The sequence below is a fragment of the Lissotriton vulgaris genome, chromosome 7, assembly GCF_964263255.1.
Source record: "Lissotriton vulgaris chromosome 7, aLisVul1.2, whole genome shotgun sequence".
In the NCBI taxonomy this organism is placed as follows: Eukaryota; Metazoa; Chordata; class Amphibia; order Caudata; family Salamandridae; genus Lissotriton; species Lissotriton vulgaris.
In genome coordinates this window covers 1,767,685,040-1,767,705,000 of record NC_141695.1, presented here as the reverse complement: position 1 = coordinate 1,767,705,000, position 19,961 = coordinate 1,767,685,040, and the positions used below count along the sequence as shown (strand labels likewise).

The 19,961-nt window shown below is 42.1% G+C and overlaps 1 protein-coding gene across 1 annotated transcript in view; it reads left to right on the top strand.

The window, feature by feature from the left end:
* LOC147706626 (cell adhesion molecule CEACAM6-like) overlaps positions 1-19,961 on the top strand; it is a 103,942-nt gene that overhangs the window by 58,963 nt on the left and 25,018 nt on the right. Inside the window, exons 3-4 of the mRNA XM_086933116.1 lie at positions 9,763-10,044; positions 10,137-10,400. Coding sequence (XP_086789242.1) covers positions 9,763-10,044; positions 10,137-10,400 — 546 coding nt within the window. The remainder of the gene's footprint in view (positions 1-9,762; positions 10,045-10,136; positions 10,401-19,961) is intronic.

The following is a 19,961-nucleotide window of genomic DNA, read 5'->3' as shown; positions in this document are numbered from 1 at the left end:
ACGCTTCAACCCTCATCCAATATCATCGAGCTAAACGCATCCCAAGAGGCCTACGTCTATCAATCAAACCCATGTTATTTCGTTTCAATCTTAACTCAAAGTTTATGGAGAAATGGTTTAGTATTTTAAACAAATGTTCTTTGGACCTAATACTCCTCATAATAGAAGAACTAGCAAAAACCATAAGGGAACTCGAAGATGAAATTTACGTTTTAAAAACGGAATTAGAAGCTAGAATGGAGACCGACACCTGGAAAATGAGTCTGGAAGGTATCAACATCAAACTCGACAAATATGAAAAGGAATTACAGGAAGGAAAACTCAGGAAATACAAACGCGATACCATCGACTATAAACTCAACGAGGTTTATACTTGGGCAGACATATATGCACGACGCCAATATGTACCAAAGAAAACACCCACGTCAGCACGGTCGTCAGAAGAAAGCCTTGTAACTGACAAAGAAATATCCATACGCAGAGGACCAGTCAAAGCAACACAGGAGGGCATCATATTAACTGGTGAAAGCACCAATCAAGCTACAACTAGTAGTGAAACGGCATCTTTTTTGTTACAGGCACAGGAGCCAGGACAACCCCCAACATCAGTACCCGATCCACTGGCATCAAGCGGAAAACAAGGAGAGGAAGTGGCCGGAAAAGCCCTCAGGAGCGGACGCACAGTGATTTGATTATCAACATATCTTCAATCACATTAACTGAACAACAAACCTCAACCTTAAACAAAGGTCTAACATTTGTTCCCACAGTAACCACAAACGAACTGGAAACAGAGGGGGCATTCTTTAGATTTATGAGAACATTAAGATTGAGGCACTATTTCGAGAATGTCATTGAACCCACAGAGAATACTGACGAGGACAAAACTAAGAGATTCAAACCTAAAAGCATCTTCCAAGCACCAGTATCACATAAGATGCTTGATACTTTCGAAATCTTGGTAAGAAAAGATTTACAAGCAATGGATTATCAAAAGAAAAAACACCATAATCTAACTAAGATGGAGCAAAATATAATCAACAATTTAGCTAACGATCCAACACTGACAATCCAACCCGCAGACAAGGGGGGAGCCCTGGTACTAATGGACACGGAATTTTATGAGCAAAAAGTTGAGGAACATGTAACAGACATCAACACATACCTGAAACTACCAATGGATCCAACGGGCAGTTTACAACAGATGCTTAGTAATCTATTAAAATCAGCGGTGGATAATGACTGGATCAATGAACAAACGTCAGCATATTTAACGGAGAGGAACCCTAGACGCCCCAGCCTTTACATGATCCCGAAGATACACAAGCACCCAACCAATCCTCCCTTTAGACCAATAGTGTCAGGATGTGGATCAATCTTCGACCCCTTAGGTAAATACATCGATCACCACTTACAACAGTTTGTCCAAGGATGGGGATCCTACATACGAGACACCACAGACTTCATCAACAAATTAAAATGGACTGAAGAAGGATTCCAAGAACACTGGATCATGTGCACCATTGACGTGGTGGCACTTTACACTTCCATACCACATCATGCAGGATTGGAATCTATTGAATGGGCATTGCTCAAAATGGAGAACTTATCAAATAATCAAAAAATTTTTTTGCTACAGTTGTTAAAGTTCTGTTTGCACAACAGCTATTTCTCTTGGAAAAATGAGTACTTCGCTCAATTACACGGAACTTCTATGGGTTTTGCAGGGGCCCCTGCATATGCTAACATTTTCATGGCCCAATATGAAGCGAACAACCTAATGACACACATGGAATGGTCACATGTCAAAATGTACAGTCGGTTCATAGACGACGTATTTTTAATTTGGGATGACACACGTGAAAAACTTGAAGAACTAATCACGGAATTAAACACAGTGGACCACAGGATTCAATTCACTCATAAAATCAGTGATCGCACTATCGACTACCTTGATGTCAGGATAACAAAAACACAATATGGTTTTGAAACAGCACTATACACGAAACCAACGGATCGCAACAGTGCGCTCCACTACAAAAGCTTTCACCCCAGGAGTCTTATCAGCAATTTACCGGCATCTCAGTTCATTCGAAGCAAACGTATCTGTTCGGAACCACACGAGTGTCAAATGAACTTGGAAAAACAAACCCAGAAATATATAGACAGAGGCTATCCGCCTGAAGTTTTGGAACAACACTTGAATAAAATAACGACGATGAACAGAGTTGACCTCTTAAAAACACGAGAAAGAAAAACTCAAACCAGAATGGTATTCGTGACCAAATATACAACACTCTCTACAAAAATCAGAGCTATCATCAACAAAAGATGGGAGCTATTATCAGAAGAACCAGACTTTCATGGGATTTTTAGAGAGTCACCAGTACATGCCCATACCAGAGGACCTAACCTAAGAACCAAGTTAAAACATAAACAACCTACCATGAGCCCAACAACATACAAAGGAACAACAAGATGCACCAATTGCACCAATTGCAATAATGTGATTATAGGAAATGTGTGTACACACCCAACAACAGGAAAAACCATACAGCTCAAACATAGCAGTGATTGCAATTCCAACAACGTCGTATACGCCATCAAGTGCCCTTGCGGCAAAATGTACGTTGGAAAAACGGAACGCAAAGTGAAAGTGCGTATAACAGAGCACAAGAGCAGAATTCGCAATTTGAACCTAACATCACCCTTAGTACTTCACTGGAGAGATGAAAAACATACCATATCACAATTGCGATTTTTTGTAATTGAAAAGGTACAGATTAAGGAAGGCATTGATAATCATCAGAGATTAATGCAACGCGAACTGTTTTGGATCAAATATCTAAAAACATTAACCCCTCTGGGGTTGAACGATAAATACGATCTTTCATGTTATCTGTAGGAATTCCATTCGCTACATGAATTGACACAACCATAGGGAGCATCTAGTTACTGTACAAATCCCTAAGATTCATCCCTTGGTACAATAACGATAATTCACATTGAACGGATCTGATTATGTAAATCTGTTTTAAATGACACATGAATCTCATCTGATGTGGGGTTAGTGATATGAGTCATATGTTTGATCACCTTATGATCCACCTATTTGCATACTTACCAACATATTATATGATGTTATAGATTGAGAATGGACATGACCATTTAATGTTCACATAAGTGTATAAGATCTTTTGCATCACATTGTTTGAAATTGATTAATGTTTGCAAATAGATATGATCACCAAATGCTTAAGTGAATGTGTACAGACCGTTTATAGGTTCACGTGATTTCATGTCTCATACAATTTGAAACAAGCTTGAAGGCTTAGGTTAGTACATTTTTCAAACAACCCACAAGCTTTAACCAGTAATCCACACGACCATCACACTATTAATGATGGTCGTCCTTAGTAGAGTAGAAATACATAACTTGAACCACCGGGCCAGTCCCTCTAATCAACTCCGATTATTATGTAAGTATCCTTAAACAGCGATTGCCTGCAGAGAGTTGTTACAAACAATAGTAACTCCATAGTAAATATAACAATACGAATTGGGTCAGTCTGTTTAAGCATATCTCTATTACGAATATAATTTCTTAATATAGCGATTGCTCGTTGACAGCTCATCGATCACATTCTGTCAGAGACCCATTATAACACACATCGGGAATCTGCTGGTATCGTAATTTCTTCCAACAGGCTAGTGCACATTCTAATAACAGGCTCTACAGATTGTCCACCCGTGGGCGATCGAATAAATTACCATGAATTTAGAGTGTTAGATTGCCGATATAGCAGTGAACATTGAGTTTCCTGGCAAAAGACAGGTTCAAATATGGCGCCCACATCGATCAACAGGACTCCCACGTCCTTTTTGGTGCAGTCCTTCCTTAATGTCCTCAACTCCGCTCCGCGGCGAAGCAAACGGAGCTACATATGGCGTTTTACCGGCACTCCGCGTAGCATAACGCCCATCACACGAAACCCCATACAAGGCGGAAACATTTGGCGAACCAGGTATGCCTGCAACATGTTTATCTCGAGTATTTAGAAAATATCGCCGCACTGCTCCTAAGCAGATTAGTAATTGAGTTTTCTTTCATCAGATAGTGATCTGATTTTGGTGAAGACAAGCGATCACATAACGACACATACAGGTATGTTCCCATTAGTTCCTTCAGGATATAGTTTATTAAACCCTTATGCGGCCATTAGTTGACAATCAACTTTGATTTATTATCACCCACAGTGACGAACACTGAACAAAAGGATTGAGACGCATATAAATTGTTTGAACCATCAGGTATGACCTAACGATAGAATTTAGACACACGCACCCCATGAACCCCTATTAAGATTCTGACATCATTTCATATGTTTGATTTCCAGACACGCCCCTGATGAAGGCACCATCGCGGCGCCGAAATGCATTGGGCTCACGTGTAAAATATGTATATACTGTATAGTGTGGTAATTGAATTGATATCAAAGCACTGAAGTATTTGTTATGTATGTAAAAATGATAAAATGTTGAAATACGCTTGTATTATGAATAATGACAATAATACATGAGTAATATAAATAAGCTTGAAATAGAACAAGAATAAAACAAGCAACTAAACATTTAAAGTGTGCGAAGTATAATTAAAGCGCGGAGCGCTAAGTGCACAGTGCCCGATTTGGTGGGCCCAACAACCCACCGTAACTTGATTGCCCTATTGGGCATATCTTCACAGTCTGTGTCTCTCAACTGTAATCCTGAAAGCCATATTGGTAATATCTTCACAGTCTGTGTCTGGATTTCTATGCTGCAAACAATCCCACAGTGCACCTTATTCCCAGAATACAAGAGGGGGAAAGTCTTCCTTCCTTGTGCAGCGCCTGTGTGCCCGCCCAGAGGTGTGGCCAGGGTAATGAACAGCCCTCTCCTCTGTGGTCACTTACAACCGGTGATGGGTCCTTGCCACTGGGTTTGATGCCAGCAGTACTATGGGGACAGAGGCTAACATGTATTTGTGACAGGGCATGCTTATGATTTTCATTAAGTCCCTGGGCCCACCAATCTGGTCTTCCTGACAGGGTACGAAAACCACCTCCTCATTTTCACGCCGTTATCTCTGCTCTCAAAGCAGTTTCCACATTGATTTCATGCCAAGTACTGGCTCAGTTGCTGGAAAGAAAATGCAATGTAGTTACATTTCCAAAACATTTATTAAATTACAATTAGATTAGATTTGTATTATGATGAAAATAAGTCTTAAAGTGAGTCTGTAACTGGTACAGGCCAAAAGATAGACAGATGTACTATATACTTCCATTGTGACAGCTACGGCCTGACCCTCGTTACCGGGGAAACATGCCATTTCTAAGGTCACACGTCTTCCACTCTCAAATGCTATTCACCCTACCTTGTGGGCAACAAGATGCTTTTAGGGGTGACTTACTTAATATTTAAAATCAGACTTTTTTGCCTGTCAAAAGATTGATTTTGGCAGGCTTGGGCTGCAGGATTCAGGCTGCTGCTGTCAGGTGACATGTTTTAGAGCTGAAGCCAGGTTTTCACTGCCACTGTAGTGGTTGGCACAATAGTTGCTGCAGTCCACCGGTAGACTCTAACTTTCTATGTCTCTGGGGCACATTTGCACCATATACTATATCTTTATATAATTTGGGGTTCCATAAAGTTCAAAAGCCAGATAAGCAAATGGGGCAAAAATAAGTGAAAACTGCACAAAAAATGGGAATTACCTCCACACACAAATGTCTGATATTTCCATCAAAAAAATATGATAAAAATCTATTTTGGAAGCAAAGCATCCTGAGTATGAAAAACTGATGGCTCCCAAACAAGCCACAATAAACAAGAGAGGAGTAACACCTAGAAAAGATCAAAAGGTGGTCTGGATGGATAGATGATGAAGCAAAAGAAGAAAGACAGGAGTCCTTGTTAGGTTATAATAAACCCCTCACTCACCACCTAGTGGTGACAGGCTTCATCATCGGGGCCACCCCGAAGGCAGAGTGCCAACAGGGTGTGCTACAACACCTGGGATGCAGTGGAGCAGGTTCTTGTGAATGGTGCAGAAAAAATGTTAAAAAATTTCCTGGTATGTCTGTGAAAAATGAATTTATTTTAAGACTACTGGACATTAATAAAATGTGTGGTGATACAATTACAGTAAGTTATGGCTGTGTGTATCAATGTGCAAGGTCTACATGTTTCAACCCGTATTAAGGAAATTACCGGGTTTTCTTCAGGACCGTAGGAAAATGGGTGGTCAAGCTTCACTAACACCCTGCCAGTCCAAGATTCCTATTGTTGGAACCTACATACAAAAAATCTGTAGTAGGATCTAGTTTCACTCCCACAATGGGTGAGAAAAAAAGGGATAAAAAACTCCTGTTGAGGGGTCTTATGGCTTCACGGGGTTGAGGGAGGTCTGGTGGGTACATATTAGTAATCCAGAAATCGTCAAGCCATTAGCCTAAAAACCTCTCCTGAAGTGCCCGAACAAGCCACACCACACAGGACCCCATGTAGCTCCCGCTTTCAGAAATGCCTGTGGTTATTATGTTTCTCTAAGTGCTCAGTGACCCTGGACACAAAAACCGCAACTACCAACATCCCAAGAAATGGACTTATGGAAAAATCTTTGAAGTTCATTTTTGGACTTGGGTTTGGTCCTTTCCTCTCCCATGTAATAGGCTCATTCACATATGTAGTGTCTCATTCTTAGTGGGAAACTGTGGAAGAATGTTAAGAAATTTGTTGTTTATCTGATAAACTCACCAAAATGAACACTTTTTGAAAAACCTCCCACACAATCATAAGACATTGGGGTAATCAGAAATTAGGAGTGGTACACATGCCCCATATCCAAGACTCAAATTCATGCGTAAAAAAATGCGTAGTAATTGGATTTTTTAATATCCAGGTATACTTAGTTGGTGAATAACAAAAAGTCATTGTGAGCCAAGTCTAAGTTGTTGGTTCAGGGTATTGCAGGTTTTTGGACAAACCACACACACTGTATTTCTATGTAACATTATGAACCTTGAAGTTCACACTATATATTTTACTTTATAGATGGGTGCAGAAAGTTAGAGAAGAAAACATTGTCACCTTTTACATTTTTTAACACTTATGGTTACTATGTTTTTCTAACTATTCACACAAAGGATTTCTTGATCAATTCAGAATTTTGTTCCAGAAATGTACAGCTTCCTGGGTTTGTTCAAGGGTTCCACACCTGCTTTCCTTACACAGACCAAGAAGGAACACAGCACAAACATTTCAAATATTTTCATCACATTAGAAAATTGCAAAAACAGTGGTGATAGGTTTTTCCAACTCTGCCCTTTTCTGAAATCTGGAGAGATGGCAGCCTACACATGTAGTGTAGTTCCTATATTCCCAATAGGCTCTGCGCATTGGAATAGTGTTTACTTTAGTTTAGACGTAGGACTGAAGTCGACTAGGTCTCTACCGAATATACTAGAATTAATTGTGTGTGTGCCAGCTAGCTGAGGAGTCACGAGAAACTTTCTCGAATGAACAAGAAGGGATTAGTTTCTGACAACCGCTTAAAACATGACAACTTTGTTTCCCAAGAATAAGAAATGTATCTCTAGAGTCGTGGAAACAATAGATAGTTATTTCACTCAGTCAATCGTGCATGCTTCGTTTCACCAGAGGTGCAGAGAAAATAGAGACGGGCGTTTTCAATAAAATGTATTTATTGAACAGTCTTCTTTCTCAAGCATAAGAAATGAACTGCTGCAATCGTAATACTTGGTGTAAAGTACAAAGCGTACAGTAGGAAGAGTATTATAAAATAATACTGTAAAAGAATGATATGTTTTCTAAGCCATAAAATATATAAAATACATACATTGATAAATAATGACTAAAAGTACTCAACTGGTGCTTCTAAAATACGCCTACCCCGGTGTACCTAATCTAGATCTAGTACAAGGGAAGAAATAAGTGAGGTGTAGCTTAGTTTCAGTATTCTTTGCCAAGAATCTAATCCAAGAATTCTCCTAGGGTCTAATCAGCTCTGTACCTTGGTTTTCAAATGTAGGAGGTCTGGTATCTCTCTTTCAGAACTCGACTTCCCAGCAACCCGCAAGTGTAGCCTGGAAATACTGGAGCTGGATTTCTCGGCTGGAGAAAGTACAGCATCTCTCAGTGCGTCAGCTGGAGGGTCGGCTTCCTTCGGCACTTGCTGCAGCAGGGCGTGTCGGCAAGTAGATAGTCGAACTGCTCCAAACCACTGTGTGTTTGTTTGGACAAGTGTGGGCATATTTATACCTTGAAGGTGCCGAGTTTGACGTAAGGTTGGACATAATAACGTCATCAGAGACTTAATTCTCTGAAAACTCTATGAGTTCTTGGATAAATCAATATTCATGCAGGGGGAGGTCCCTGACTGCTGAAGGCATGTTTTTCCTAGAAATCATTGTAGATTTTCGGAACTAGTAGAAGTAGCCAAGCCGTATTAGGACTATGTGAGCTATGTCTTAATATGGTTATGATTTCTATGCCTATATAAGGATACAGTATTTCATACCTATATAAGGGCATGAATCGGGAAAATTACACTAGGGTCCTAAAAAGCTATACAACACACACAGCAAACCTTATACTACATTGCTTTTCCCCATTTTGTTTTTAGAAAAAAAAAGATTTGCCATATGTTGGTGATTTTCTTAAGCCCCTACATAGTCAATAGTAAACTCTGGCTACCTATAAAAACTCCAACATGAACATGTGTGGAAAAAGGATGCAAATTTGATCTGGATACTCTTTTGTAGATAGAATGTTATGAAGAGTTAAGAGTCGACAGTCCCAAATTTAAAAGAAGACTTCATCACTTTGGGGCACCGGACCCTCCGCACTTAGGAGTGAAGCTTAACTTAGTGTTGCGTGTGGCAGATGTGGAACATATACCCCTTCAAACTATGAGCCATTGATAACTTTAACTGATTCAAACCAAAATGGAGGTTGCACCTGATGTAAAGATGCTAGATCAGTGTCTAGAGGCAGTATTCTTCTACAAAGTACAGCATAATAACCCACCCAGGTATTTGTGGCCGGGTAGTGGAGAAGAAGTCAGGACTATATATGCAGAACTCAGTAATTAGAAAAAAATTGAATGTCAGGGGATTCCTCAGGGCAATAGTAACTGAGAACATACATGCAGAAGAGTGTAAAAAAATAATCAGGTCTTATAGGTCTTTCAGGAAATTCAGTCACAGAGTGTGTGCCTCCATGATGATGCTGGATATCAGGAGACAAGAGCATGTGAACCTTTGTTACAGAGAAGACACAGGCTGCAACGTTTCAGAAGGAGAGGTATCAAAGAAGTCAGCAGTATAGACAGAGTGGTTTGTGGCCATTATGGATCGAAAGAGGGCGCTCGATCCCTCTGGGATTCAATCAGACTCATCATTTCAATAGGATGTAGAGAATGGGGCTGAACTAGGGGTGGATGTTGAGTATAGGACATGGCAGATGTAACACCACTTCTCCTTAGATGAAGTTGCATCTTCAGAGGAGGCCATTTTGGAGGCTTGTTGTAATGGTTTATCCACCAGTAGATCTATGAACAGGTGCCACCCATGTAGCTACAGCACAAAGAGTCAGCAGACACATGGACGTAGCCATACTGAGCTGCTTTGATTCCTCTTTCCACCACCCCTGAGGTGAACATACAAGTCTTAACACCTTGCTTTTGTATTTTGATTCCAGCACTTGTGACTAAACCTACTGTAACAATGACCAAACTACAGCCAGTGGAGTATAAAGATACAGTAACAGTGACCTGTAACACCTCAGGGGCAGCCGAAACACTTCTATGGTTCTTTGATAGACAACATCTTCTGATTAATAACACAAGGACTGTCCTGTCTCAAGACAACCGAACCATAAGAATCACCAACGTGACCCGATTGGAGTCCGGGATCTATCAGTGTAAAGCCATTAACCCCATCAGTAACATCACGAGTGACCCGCAGACTCTAGCTGTTTCCTGTAAGTAAACTCGAAGTTCATAGTTTTTGCTCTCTCATTTTTGTTCTCTGTTACTGCCCTCAGAGCTACATTTCTTTTCTGTTCATTTACAGATGGGCCAGAGGACACAAGGATTGACCCCTCAGGAACTCAGATCCTAGAAGCAGGGGCAAATGTATCTTTAAGTTGCTTCACACGGTCTGTTCCAGAGATAGACACATATGAATGGTTTTTCAATAACTCCAGTTTAACTTTCAACAAAACGCAGCTACCTGTCTTCAGAGTGTCTTCTAAAGATGAGGGAAACTACACCTGTGTGGCCCGTAATACAGCCACCGGAAAGACTTCCAATGCCTCTGTCTTCATAGCTGTAAAAGGTACATTTCTGCATGGTTTCTATATGTTTCTGTATGGCTCTACACATGGTTCCTTATGGCACATACAGACTAATTGGCTCTATGCATGTCACACGGCTAAAATGGTCTGGGTAGTGATATATACTTATCTGGTATCACACTTTGGACTCACATGAAGAAACTCAACTCCTCCATTGAGGCCAGTTGAAGGGCTGGTCTTTGAGGTTAGTTGGACATGACAGCAGCTCCCTAACCCTCTGTTAGAAATTGTGTCTCTAGTTGGCAGAGGAATGCACCATGTCCCAGTCTGGACCACAATCCTAGTCAGGATAAGTCAGATACACACCCTAAAAAAATATGTGCTCACCCTCAGGTAGTTTGGCTCAGAGCAGTCTCGCTTAATTTAAGAGGTATTGTATAAAATAGTTGTGCAACACTTAAAACAGTAAACAAGTGAAAACACCACACAAAATTACCACACCTGGTTAGAAGAACAGTGCTTAATGTATTGATCAAAACAAAACAAACACGACAAACATTCAATAAGTTGAACATCTGTAAATATAGTGCTTGAAAGCATGGGTTGACACATGGGACTATCTAGTCACGCTTGACTGGGTCACATTCAAAAGTTTAGGCTGATTGCGATGGAGTGTGGATCGGACACTGGGACCGATCTTGTAGACACCACAGAGCTCGATGCATGTAGAAGAGGAGGCGATGTGTCATTGTCGATCCTTCTGGGTGTAGAAGATGCATCGGTTCTGAGCTGCACAAATCAAGATGCATCGTCGTCATCCCCTGCAGATGTAGGCGAAGTGTTGTCGTCCAGCCATGCAGCCTGAAATGCAATGTCTTTATCCTCGGCGGCAGTGGCGATGAGTCATGGGGAGATGTGTTGTTTCTGATCGGTGCAACAACAGTGATCCATGAATTTTGGTGGATGCAGCACAGAAAACCCACATCCAAGGGCCCAGAACTGGATTGGCTATGCATCGCAGGGCAAGGCTCAGAGTTAGTGCAGCAGGGTTGTTGGAAGTTGATGTCCCTGAGACTTTAGAACATGAGACAAACCCTTGGAGTCACCTTGGTTCTAGGTATGTAGAGATGCAGGTTCAGTCCTCATCACTCCTGGGCAAGGAGGGCAGCAGGCAGCAGGGCAGGTACAGCAGAGCAGGAGTCCAGCAAAGTCCAGCAGAGGCCAGCAGAGTGACAGTCCTTACAGCAGCACAGCAGTCCTTCTTCCGGGCAGAATGTCCTCAGGTCCAGAAGTGTGCTGAAGTGGTGGGGCCTGAAGTCCAATACTTCTACCAGTTGTGCCTTTGTAGTAGGGAGACTTCAAAGAGAGGTCTGTGAAGTGCACAGTGTCCCAGCCCTTCCTGCCTTAGCTCCAGATTCACTACAGAGCGGTGTTCAGCCCTTCATGTAGCGACAGGCACAGCCCATTCAGGTGTAAGTGTCAGCTCCTTCATCCCATCCTGCATAGGAGGGCCAATCGGGACAGCCTTTAGTAAAGATGCCCTCTGGCAGCAGACAGCTACTGAGATTCCCAAGACTTTTACTTGAGGTCATGGAATCTGGCAGATAAATGCTGAAGACCAGCACTGGCAGAAGGGAGGAGACAAGGGACAAGATAGTCTTTCAATAGTGCACTGAAGAATTGCCTTTTGTGAAGCAACGCTAGGTGAGGCACTACACCATCATATGATGAATAATAGACCTCATCACACAGTATCAGAGAGTCACCTCTCAAGATTATTTTATCCCCATGCTGCCATCTTACTTTGTGAAAACCACCACAGTAAAACCCAGAAAAGATCCAAGCATACCCTGAGCATAGAATCAGAGACACATCTATTGAAAAGTTTTTGGGGGACAGATTTCAGCCCATCCACATGACTTAATGGTATGAGTGAAGAGTATTGGGTCAAATATTGACCATTCAAAAACAAACCACAGCCCATGAATTTCCACCTGGTCAACATTTTTGTACCAATGATTCAATGGGGCAGATTTACAAGCCCCGTGCCCCAATTTTGTGCAGCCGTTGCATCACTTCTGTGACTCAGCAGTGGTGTAAAGCTAGCGCTATGCTGTGGGGGGTTTACAACGTGACGTATCTAGGGAGATGCGTCACGTTGTAAAGCCCTGTGCCACATGAAACCTGTGTCAGGTTTCATGTGGGCGTACCGGCGCAGGGTGGGTGTTCTGGCACAGGAACGCCTCGGAAAAGTGCCTCAGTGAAATCTACAAGATTTCACTCAGTCACTTTTCCGACCCCGCTGCATCAAAACCTTGTGGCTACTTGAAGCAGGTGTAAGGTGTGACGCACCATGTGGAAGATAGGCCGAGTACGGCACAGAGATGCGCCAACCTTACGCCGGCAGATGCGACACGCATCTGCCTATCCTTGCGCCATTGCGCGCTGCATTGTAAATGCGGCGCATCCGTGGTGGTGCAACAATGGCATTACGTGTTGCACGTTTCTTGGCGCATCCCTGCTGATTTGCAGGGATACGCCAGGAAACGTAAATCTACCCCTATGACTTTAAGTAGTTACACCCAGGAAGGGAAAAGCATTGGATATCTAGCACAGTTCTAAGTCACCACTATCAAGAGAGGCCCAGTCTCATTTATCTTCGCCCTTAGTACTGGGTATCAATAATCCAGCCTTCCAGGACCTTTTCTGCACCCTTGATCCATACAGTACATGGCAAACGCAAGCCTTCTTTGCAGACAATGGGAGAAGGGAGGGAAGTTACCGAATCACAAAATGGGTTTAGAAAAGTATTGAGTATCGCTATTTGGATGGGACGTGTGTAGGGCGTCCCTTCTAAATACCTATTTCCTATTGTGTTTATCAATGTTTTGCAACCAAAATCCTGTTGCAAAACTTTAAAAAGTTACCAACTCCCAAGTTGGGATGAAAAAACATTTCAAAATCCAACAGGTCCCCTGAGGACCCTTTTCCCCTTTGTAAATGTAAATAAGTAGGGAGTAGGAGATCCCCCAGACACCATGGTCAACCAACTGGGGAAAACATTATTTTTAAATCTGCTTTTGTATTCAAGAAATTCAGACTGAATTTTAAAAGGTTTACTGACTACGCAGTAGTCTACCATCCCTGTGATGGCACCCAATCATTGTGATTCGCAATTTGGTATCTCCGACATGAATATTGATGAGCTAGGTTTGTTTATGTCCCACTACAATTTGGAATTTTGTGAACAGACGCATTAGCACATAGGTCAGTTTGCAAAGTTTTTTTCCATTTTTAAAAGCAGCTGTGCAATATGTGACCACTTTTTGTGAATACACGTATTGTACATCACGCTCCACATCCTTCAATGAAGACTGTCAAGCGTGTGGCCAAGGCTTCCTCATCTTTTTCGCATCTTTGATAGACAGAAACTAAACTTTCATTGTCCTCCATCCACAGACATTGCTCTTAACATATATTCTTGACTGACTCTGAGTTGTGTGGATCTTCTATGTCAATTCATTGGCAATGACCCTGCAATTGTTTGTCTTGAGTCAACACTAACCTTGTGTCTTGTTTAAAGGCCTTTAAATCCCTGCTCACTTCAGACTACCTTCTAGTTCATTCTCTACAATTACTTATTTAGAGTCAGAAAGTGTATTACTGCAATCTCAACTATCTTTCCAAGCTGCAACTTCCTTATCCATTTAATGGACATTATACATCTTTCCTTGGTAGGACATTCTTCGTCACTCGTATAAGCATTTTTACTTTTCAAACCAGGTTTCACCTTTTATTTCTCACCTACTTCTGGAACGTGTGTTATTGTCACATGAATAGGGTCTTCTGTTACAAAACCTATTCACCATTATTGTATCTTACACAATTTTGTAAAGATGAAAAGTTGTGGATATTTTGATATGGCACCACCTGTAAGGGACATTGAAAGATAGACGCAGACTCATGGGTCACCGACCCAGCTGCATTCACACACTTATCTGAAATGTCTGTGGATTTATTAAATGATATCCTCTTAAATTTACATCTAACATACTTAATTTAATCTACAAATCTTTCAAAATCAAAGCCATTCTGACATGCTTATTGAACACTAAAATAGACTTTAGAATTCCTCCTAGAGTACTCTATACCAGCATCATTAAATTAAATATAGATAATTTACATATTTTCTATACATTATGATCCTGAGTCTCCAATGTGTCTACAACAAGAGTGTCTGTTTTTCCTACAAAATATGCTCTTTACGAACACTCAGGTGGGGCTTTAAATTTAAATTACAATTAACCCTCATTTTCTTTTTTTGTTGTTATAGCTTTTTTGCAAGGTCTTCTGATTGTAATTTGATGTTATAACCATAAGAAGTAGTTTCACAATATTGCACATAGCTGGACATACTCTGGATCCAATCTTCACAGCCAGCAACAGATTCAAATACAGCCACAGCATGGAGACCACCTGATCCGACCATACAATCATCCACTTCTCCATCTTCACCACCACCCTCCCGCCAACACTGCCACGGCCCAGACCAGCACTGGAGCTGGAGCAAGGCAATTTATGGACTAACACCCTCAACACCTACCCACGGACACCACTGCCGACCTCAAGTTCGTCGTCAAAAATATCAACACCTGGGTCACCAAATGCACCAACATACTTGCACCCTCTCAAACCAGCTAAACAAGGCTGATCCTCAAAAAACACCATTAAGTTCACTTCTGAACTAAAAGCCTCCAAATGCCATTGCAAATGACTAGAAAGAATCTGTTGAAGAACAAAACATTCAGCGACCGAGCAAACTTTAAATTGGCTCTCACATGTGCCTGAAAAATGGCAAAAGGAAGCCCGAACCACCCACCTCGAAGCTAGCTCCAGCCATAGGAAGTAACTCTTCAGCATCCTCAAAGAGCTCACCCCCACTCAGCATCTGAGAACATCGTAACCCCCTCACAGGAGCTCTGCAACACCCTCACAGACTTCAATTACAACAAAATAGGCACTATCTATGAACACTTCAACCAACCAGTGACAACTTTGAAGAACTCTTCAACAGCAGTAACTCTATCTTAAGTACTATAATCACTACGTGGGCTCAACTAATCACACAAACCATTGCTACCATCATGAGCTTCATCCACTCAGGAGCACCCACAGTCCCCTGTCCCCATCAACCACATGGTCAACCTGTGGAGCAACTTCATCAGTTAGGAACTCCCCACCATCTGCAACTCATCCATCACCTTTGTCTCCTTCCCAGAAGGATGGAAAGAGGAAGAAGAAAAACCTCTGCTAAAACGACTAGCACTGACCCAAAAGAACTACCGGCCCATCTCCCTGCTCCCATTCTTGGCTAATGTCCTGGAGAAAGCAATAAACAGACAACTCTACAACCACCTAAAGATCGACAACCTCCTGGTTCCATACCAATTGGGATTCCATGCTAAATCACAGCACAGAAACCGCCCTAATCTCAGCCAGAGATGACATCTAGTCTCTCCTAGACTAGGGAAAGACAGCAGCCCTGATCCTCCTCAAATTCTCAGCAACCTTTAGCACCTTTGTCACACTGCATCATCCTACACGGACCCCATCAGATGGGGATCCAAGGTAATGCCCTTATATAGATTGTGTCCTTCCTCACCGGAAGAAGCCAGAGTGTCCGCCTCCCGCTTTAAACCTTAGGCCCAAACCACATCTTCTGTGGCGTTCCCCGAAGGGCTTCACTAAGTCCAACCCTGTTCAATACATGCATGGCCTTTCTGGCCACACTGGTTAAATCCTATGGCATGAACATCATATCATACACTGAGGACACTGAGCTCATCCTCTCCCTATCCTCAAAATCCACTAACACCAACACTAATTTCCACAGGTGCATGACCAGTGCAGCCAGCTGGTTGCAAACAAATGCCTCAAACTCAACACTGACAAAACAGAGGTACTCAACTTCGGGAGCAACACCTCACCATGGGATGACTCCTGGTGGCCAGCGGAACTAGACCCCTCTCCCACAGACCGCGCCAGACACCTCAGCATCATACTCGACAACAAGCTCACCATGAAGAAGCAGATAAACGTTGTCTCCTCAGCCTGCTTCCTCACCTCCAGATGCTTGTGAAAATATTCAAATGGCTCTCCAGTAACACCAGACTCACCATCACCAAAGCCCTCATCACCAGGCACCTGGACTACGGAAAATTCCTGTACATGGGCATCACCTCACAACTACAGAGAAGACTGCGAACCATCCAGAATGCTACATCCAGGCTCCTCCTCGACCTCCCAAGAAGAACCCACATTACCTCCTACTTTAGGGCGCTCTACTGTCTCCCTGTCCAAAAAAGGTGTCAGTTCAAACTGCTGACCAACGCATACAAGGCACTGCAGAACAAAGGACCAGCCTACCTCAACCACCTACTGAACTTCCACAAACCGGCAGACAACTGCACTTCTCCTCCCTCTCCCTTGCCCAAATACTCTGCTTCCACAAAAGCAGCTACTGCACCTTCTCCTACCTGGCCGGCAACACCTTAAATGACCTCCCACACCAACTCCCGACTGCATCCACCCTACAGAAGTTCAGAGATGGCTTAAAAACCTGGATGAGCGACAGAAAAATCTCAGAGGCAGTTTCCCTAAACCCCCCTCCCCAACCCCCCCCCCCCCCCCGCCAGCCCCCCAGTGCTGGATACCCTCATGGGCAATGAGCAGCGTTCTACAAATCGTTGGTTGAAGCTAGGAAAGGAAAGAAAAAATACATTACAAAACAGGAAAAGAGAAATAAAGCAAGAATGAATGTATAAAAGAAAGTAATAGGAAAAGAAAAGATTAGCAAAATAATCAAAGTCTAAGCAAATTCAGTATCAATATAAAAACGAAGACTGTAAATTAAATAAAACTATGAAATAAGAAAAATCATATGGGAACTAACTGCATAACAGCAAGGACATTTCAACATTGAGACTCAACAGATTTTAGTACATCAGCGTTGTTGATTGATGATAATGAAGACTTAGGAGTCAATTTATATATGGGCAGACGGCCTGTTGTTGTGTCAAGTGGGCGGAGTAAATAACTCCGTCCTTCTGGTGCAGGGCCTGCCCACTACATTCATAAACAAGCCTTTGCAATGCAATAGGTCTCGCATTTGCAAGACTTTGAGCTATTTGCACTGTAAATGTCAATAGCTTAATTTCTCGCAAATGCGAGACCTATTGAATTTCAAATATTGTGTGTTTCCAAGCACCCCATGCCGCGCTTGCACTTATTAGAGGTCATGCCCATTTCTTTAGATGAGTCGTGTCTAAAAAAAGGGTGTGGCCTATATTAAGTGCAAGCGCGGCATGAGGCACTTGGAAACAACCCACCCCAAAAATATTTGTAAAGCAATAGGTGTCGCATTTGTGAGAGTTTAAGCTATTATTATTTACCAATGCCAATAGCTCAAACTCTCACCTATGGCATTGCAAACAAGTGGTCGCCGTTGTCTTGGCTGCTTGGAAAGTGAAAGCACGCCTGGCGGGCTGAAGATGAGAAAAGCAAAACCCATTAAAGAAAATAGTGCTTACAGAGTAATAACACAGACGGTGTAACAACCGAAGTAAAAGGGCCAGTTCTTATGGGAAGTTACATATGAAGACGAGGTGGTACTAAGGAGGGACTAACAAGCCAATTACTGAATTAGAAGCCAGCATTTAGGAAGGACAAGGACACACACCAATGAATAATATGGGCGGAGATTGGGCGGAGCTTGAAGTACATACTCCTATTCAGCATGCCTCGCACATGTGCTGCCTAGGCTCAACCTAATGACCGCCAAGCAGTCATTTATAATTCATTGGTCGACACAGCTGTCACCGCGTGTTCCTACCAACGCATTTCAGCAAAAAATGTGATGCTCCCCTTGCAATGGCAAGGGCAGCATTATTATTACTATTTTACTGTCCCTCACTACTAGGGTTTGCCTGTCGCCCACAAACTGAAAGAAATGTCCACCCATGCTGATTAAGTGGGTGGAGATATAGCCATTTCTCCAGTGGCCCTTACTCTGTTTGGTCATCGGAGAAGTTTGACTATGCAGTGACAGAGTAGCCACTGCCGTAGGCAAACCTAAGGTCAACCCACTTCAGAATCGGCCAGGCAGACCTTTATCTTGGCGGTATGTATAATATGTTGTTGTTGTTGCGATAGAGTATACATACCACCAAGATATAAATCAGCCGCTTAGTTAAGAATGGAGTCAAGGATTATCTCAACTTATAGCTTTTCATAGCTAAAGTATATAACTTATGGTTATGACACACCAAGCTCCACCAGGCTTTATAGGAAGGATTATTATAACTCCTCTAAGTTGATGTCACAACCTGTAATGCAACACACTAAATATCAATTGTGTCATCTTTAAAAGGTATTACAACCACACATCATGAATATGTCCCAAGAATCGATTCACAATCGAAAAAGGAGCATTGATTTACAAATCTGAGTAGTTTTATGCCAGAGTTCAGACCAAAACATCTGAAGCTTAGGGCACAGGACACACATATGCATTGCATGATCCTTATGAAGCCAACAGGGCCAACACTGATTTCGATTACGCATTATCATTTCATATAAATCCACAGGCACATGAGGTATTCCACTGTAAAAGATGAAAGAGTTTGAGTGGCGCTAGCCAAGCGAGAAGAGGAGTGGATCATGGACCATCGTTTATTCCATCCTAGGGTTGGGAAGCACCTCCCATGAAAGCGCAATATCTGACTATACTCTGGCCTCACAGCGAGACATTTCAAATGCACAAAGAAAGGAAGTCCTACCTCCATCTATTAGATTTACCAGTGCATTAAATACTCTATTATTACTACTATTAGTAAGACAACAATACAGGATTTGACATAAAGTCTGTACAATCTTATCATGCTGCACTTAATAGTATTTTGGAAGCTCATGCATGTAGATCAAACCTGAAAATTGGATATAAATCATATCATGCCCAAGATGCACAACACATCTAACCTCCCGTATGTCCCTTTCTACCAACATAAAAACTAGCGGCTGATTTTATTATTGATCCAAAAAGGGAGAAAAAGGATTATATTTGCTTAGTAATGAACATTTACTGTCAGGACTTATTTTTGTGTAGGATCTGAGTCCATCCTTAAAGGCTACCTTGGTCTCTGGATTGTAGTTAGAATGTCATTCGCAATTCAAGTATTAACATCTGAGCTTATCCTCTTTGACTAAAGACTAAAAGACTAAAGACCTTCTCTGCCCTGTACCAGGGCACAGAAAGTCGCCTTCTTTGAGGATCAATGAACATCTTTGGTAAAGCCTGGTCTACAACTGCTGATGAACATGTGGGCATTGAGTTGTGATCTGAATCATTCTAGGATTTAATGCCAGGAAGGCAATGCTGAGGCTGTAGTGGAGAAAGGAGTAGCAGAAACCTCACCCATTGATAATTAAGACATTGCTCAGAATTAAGCCGTTGCACAGAGCCATCACAGTCCAGTCGATTAAAAGTGTTGTGAAGACAACACAAAATTAAATTAAAAAGTAACTGAAGTTTATTCAACCTTGGG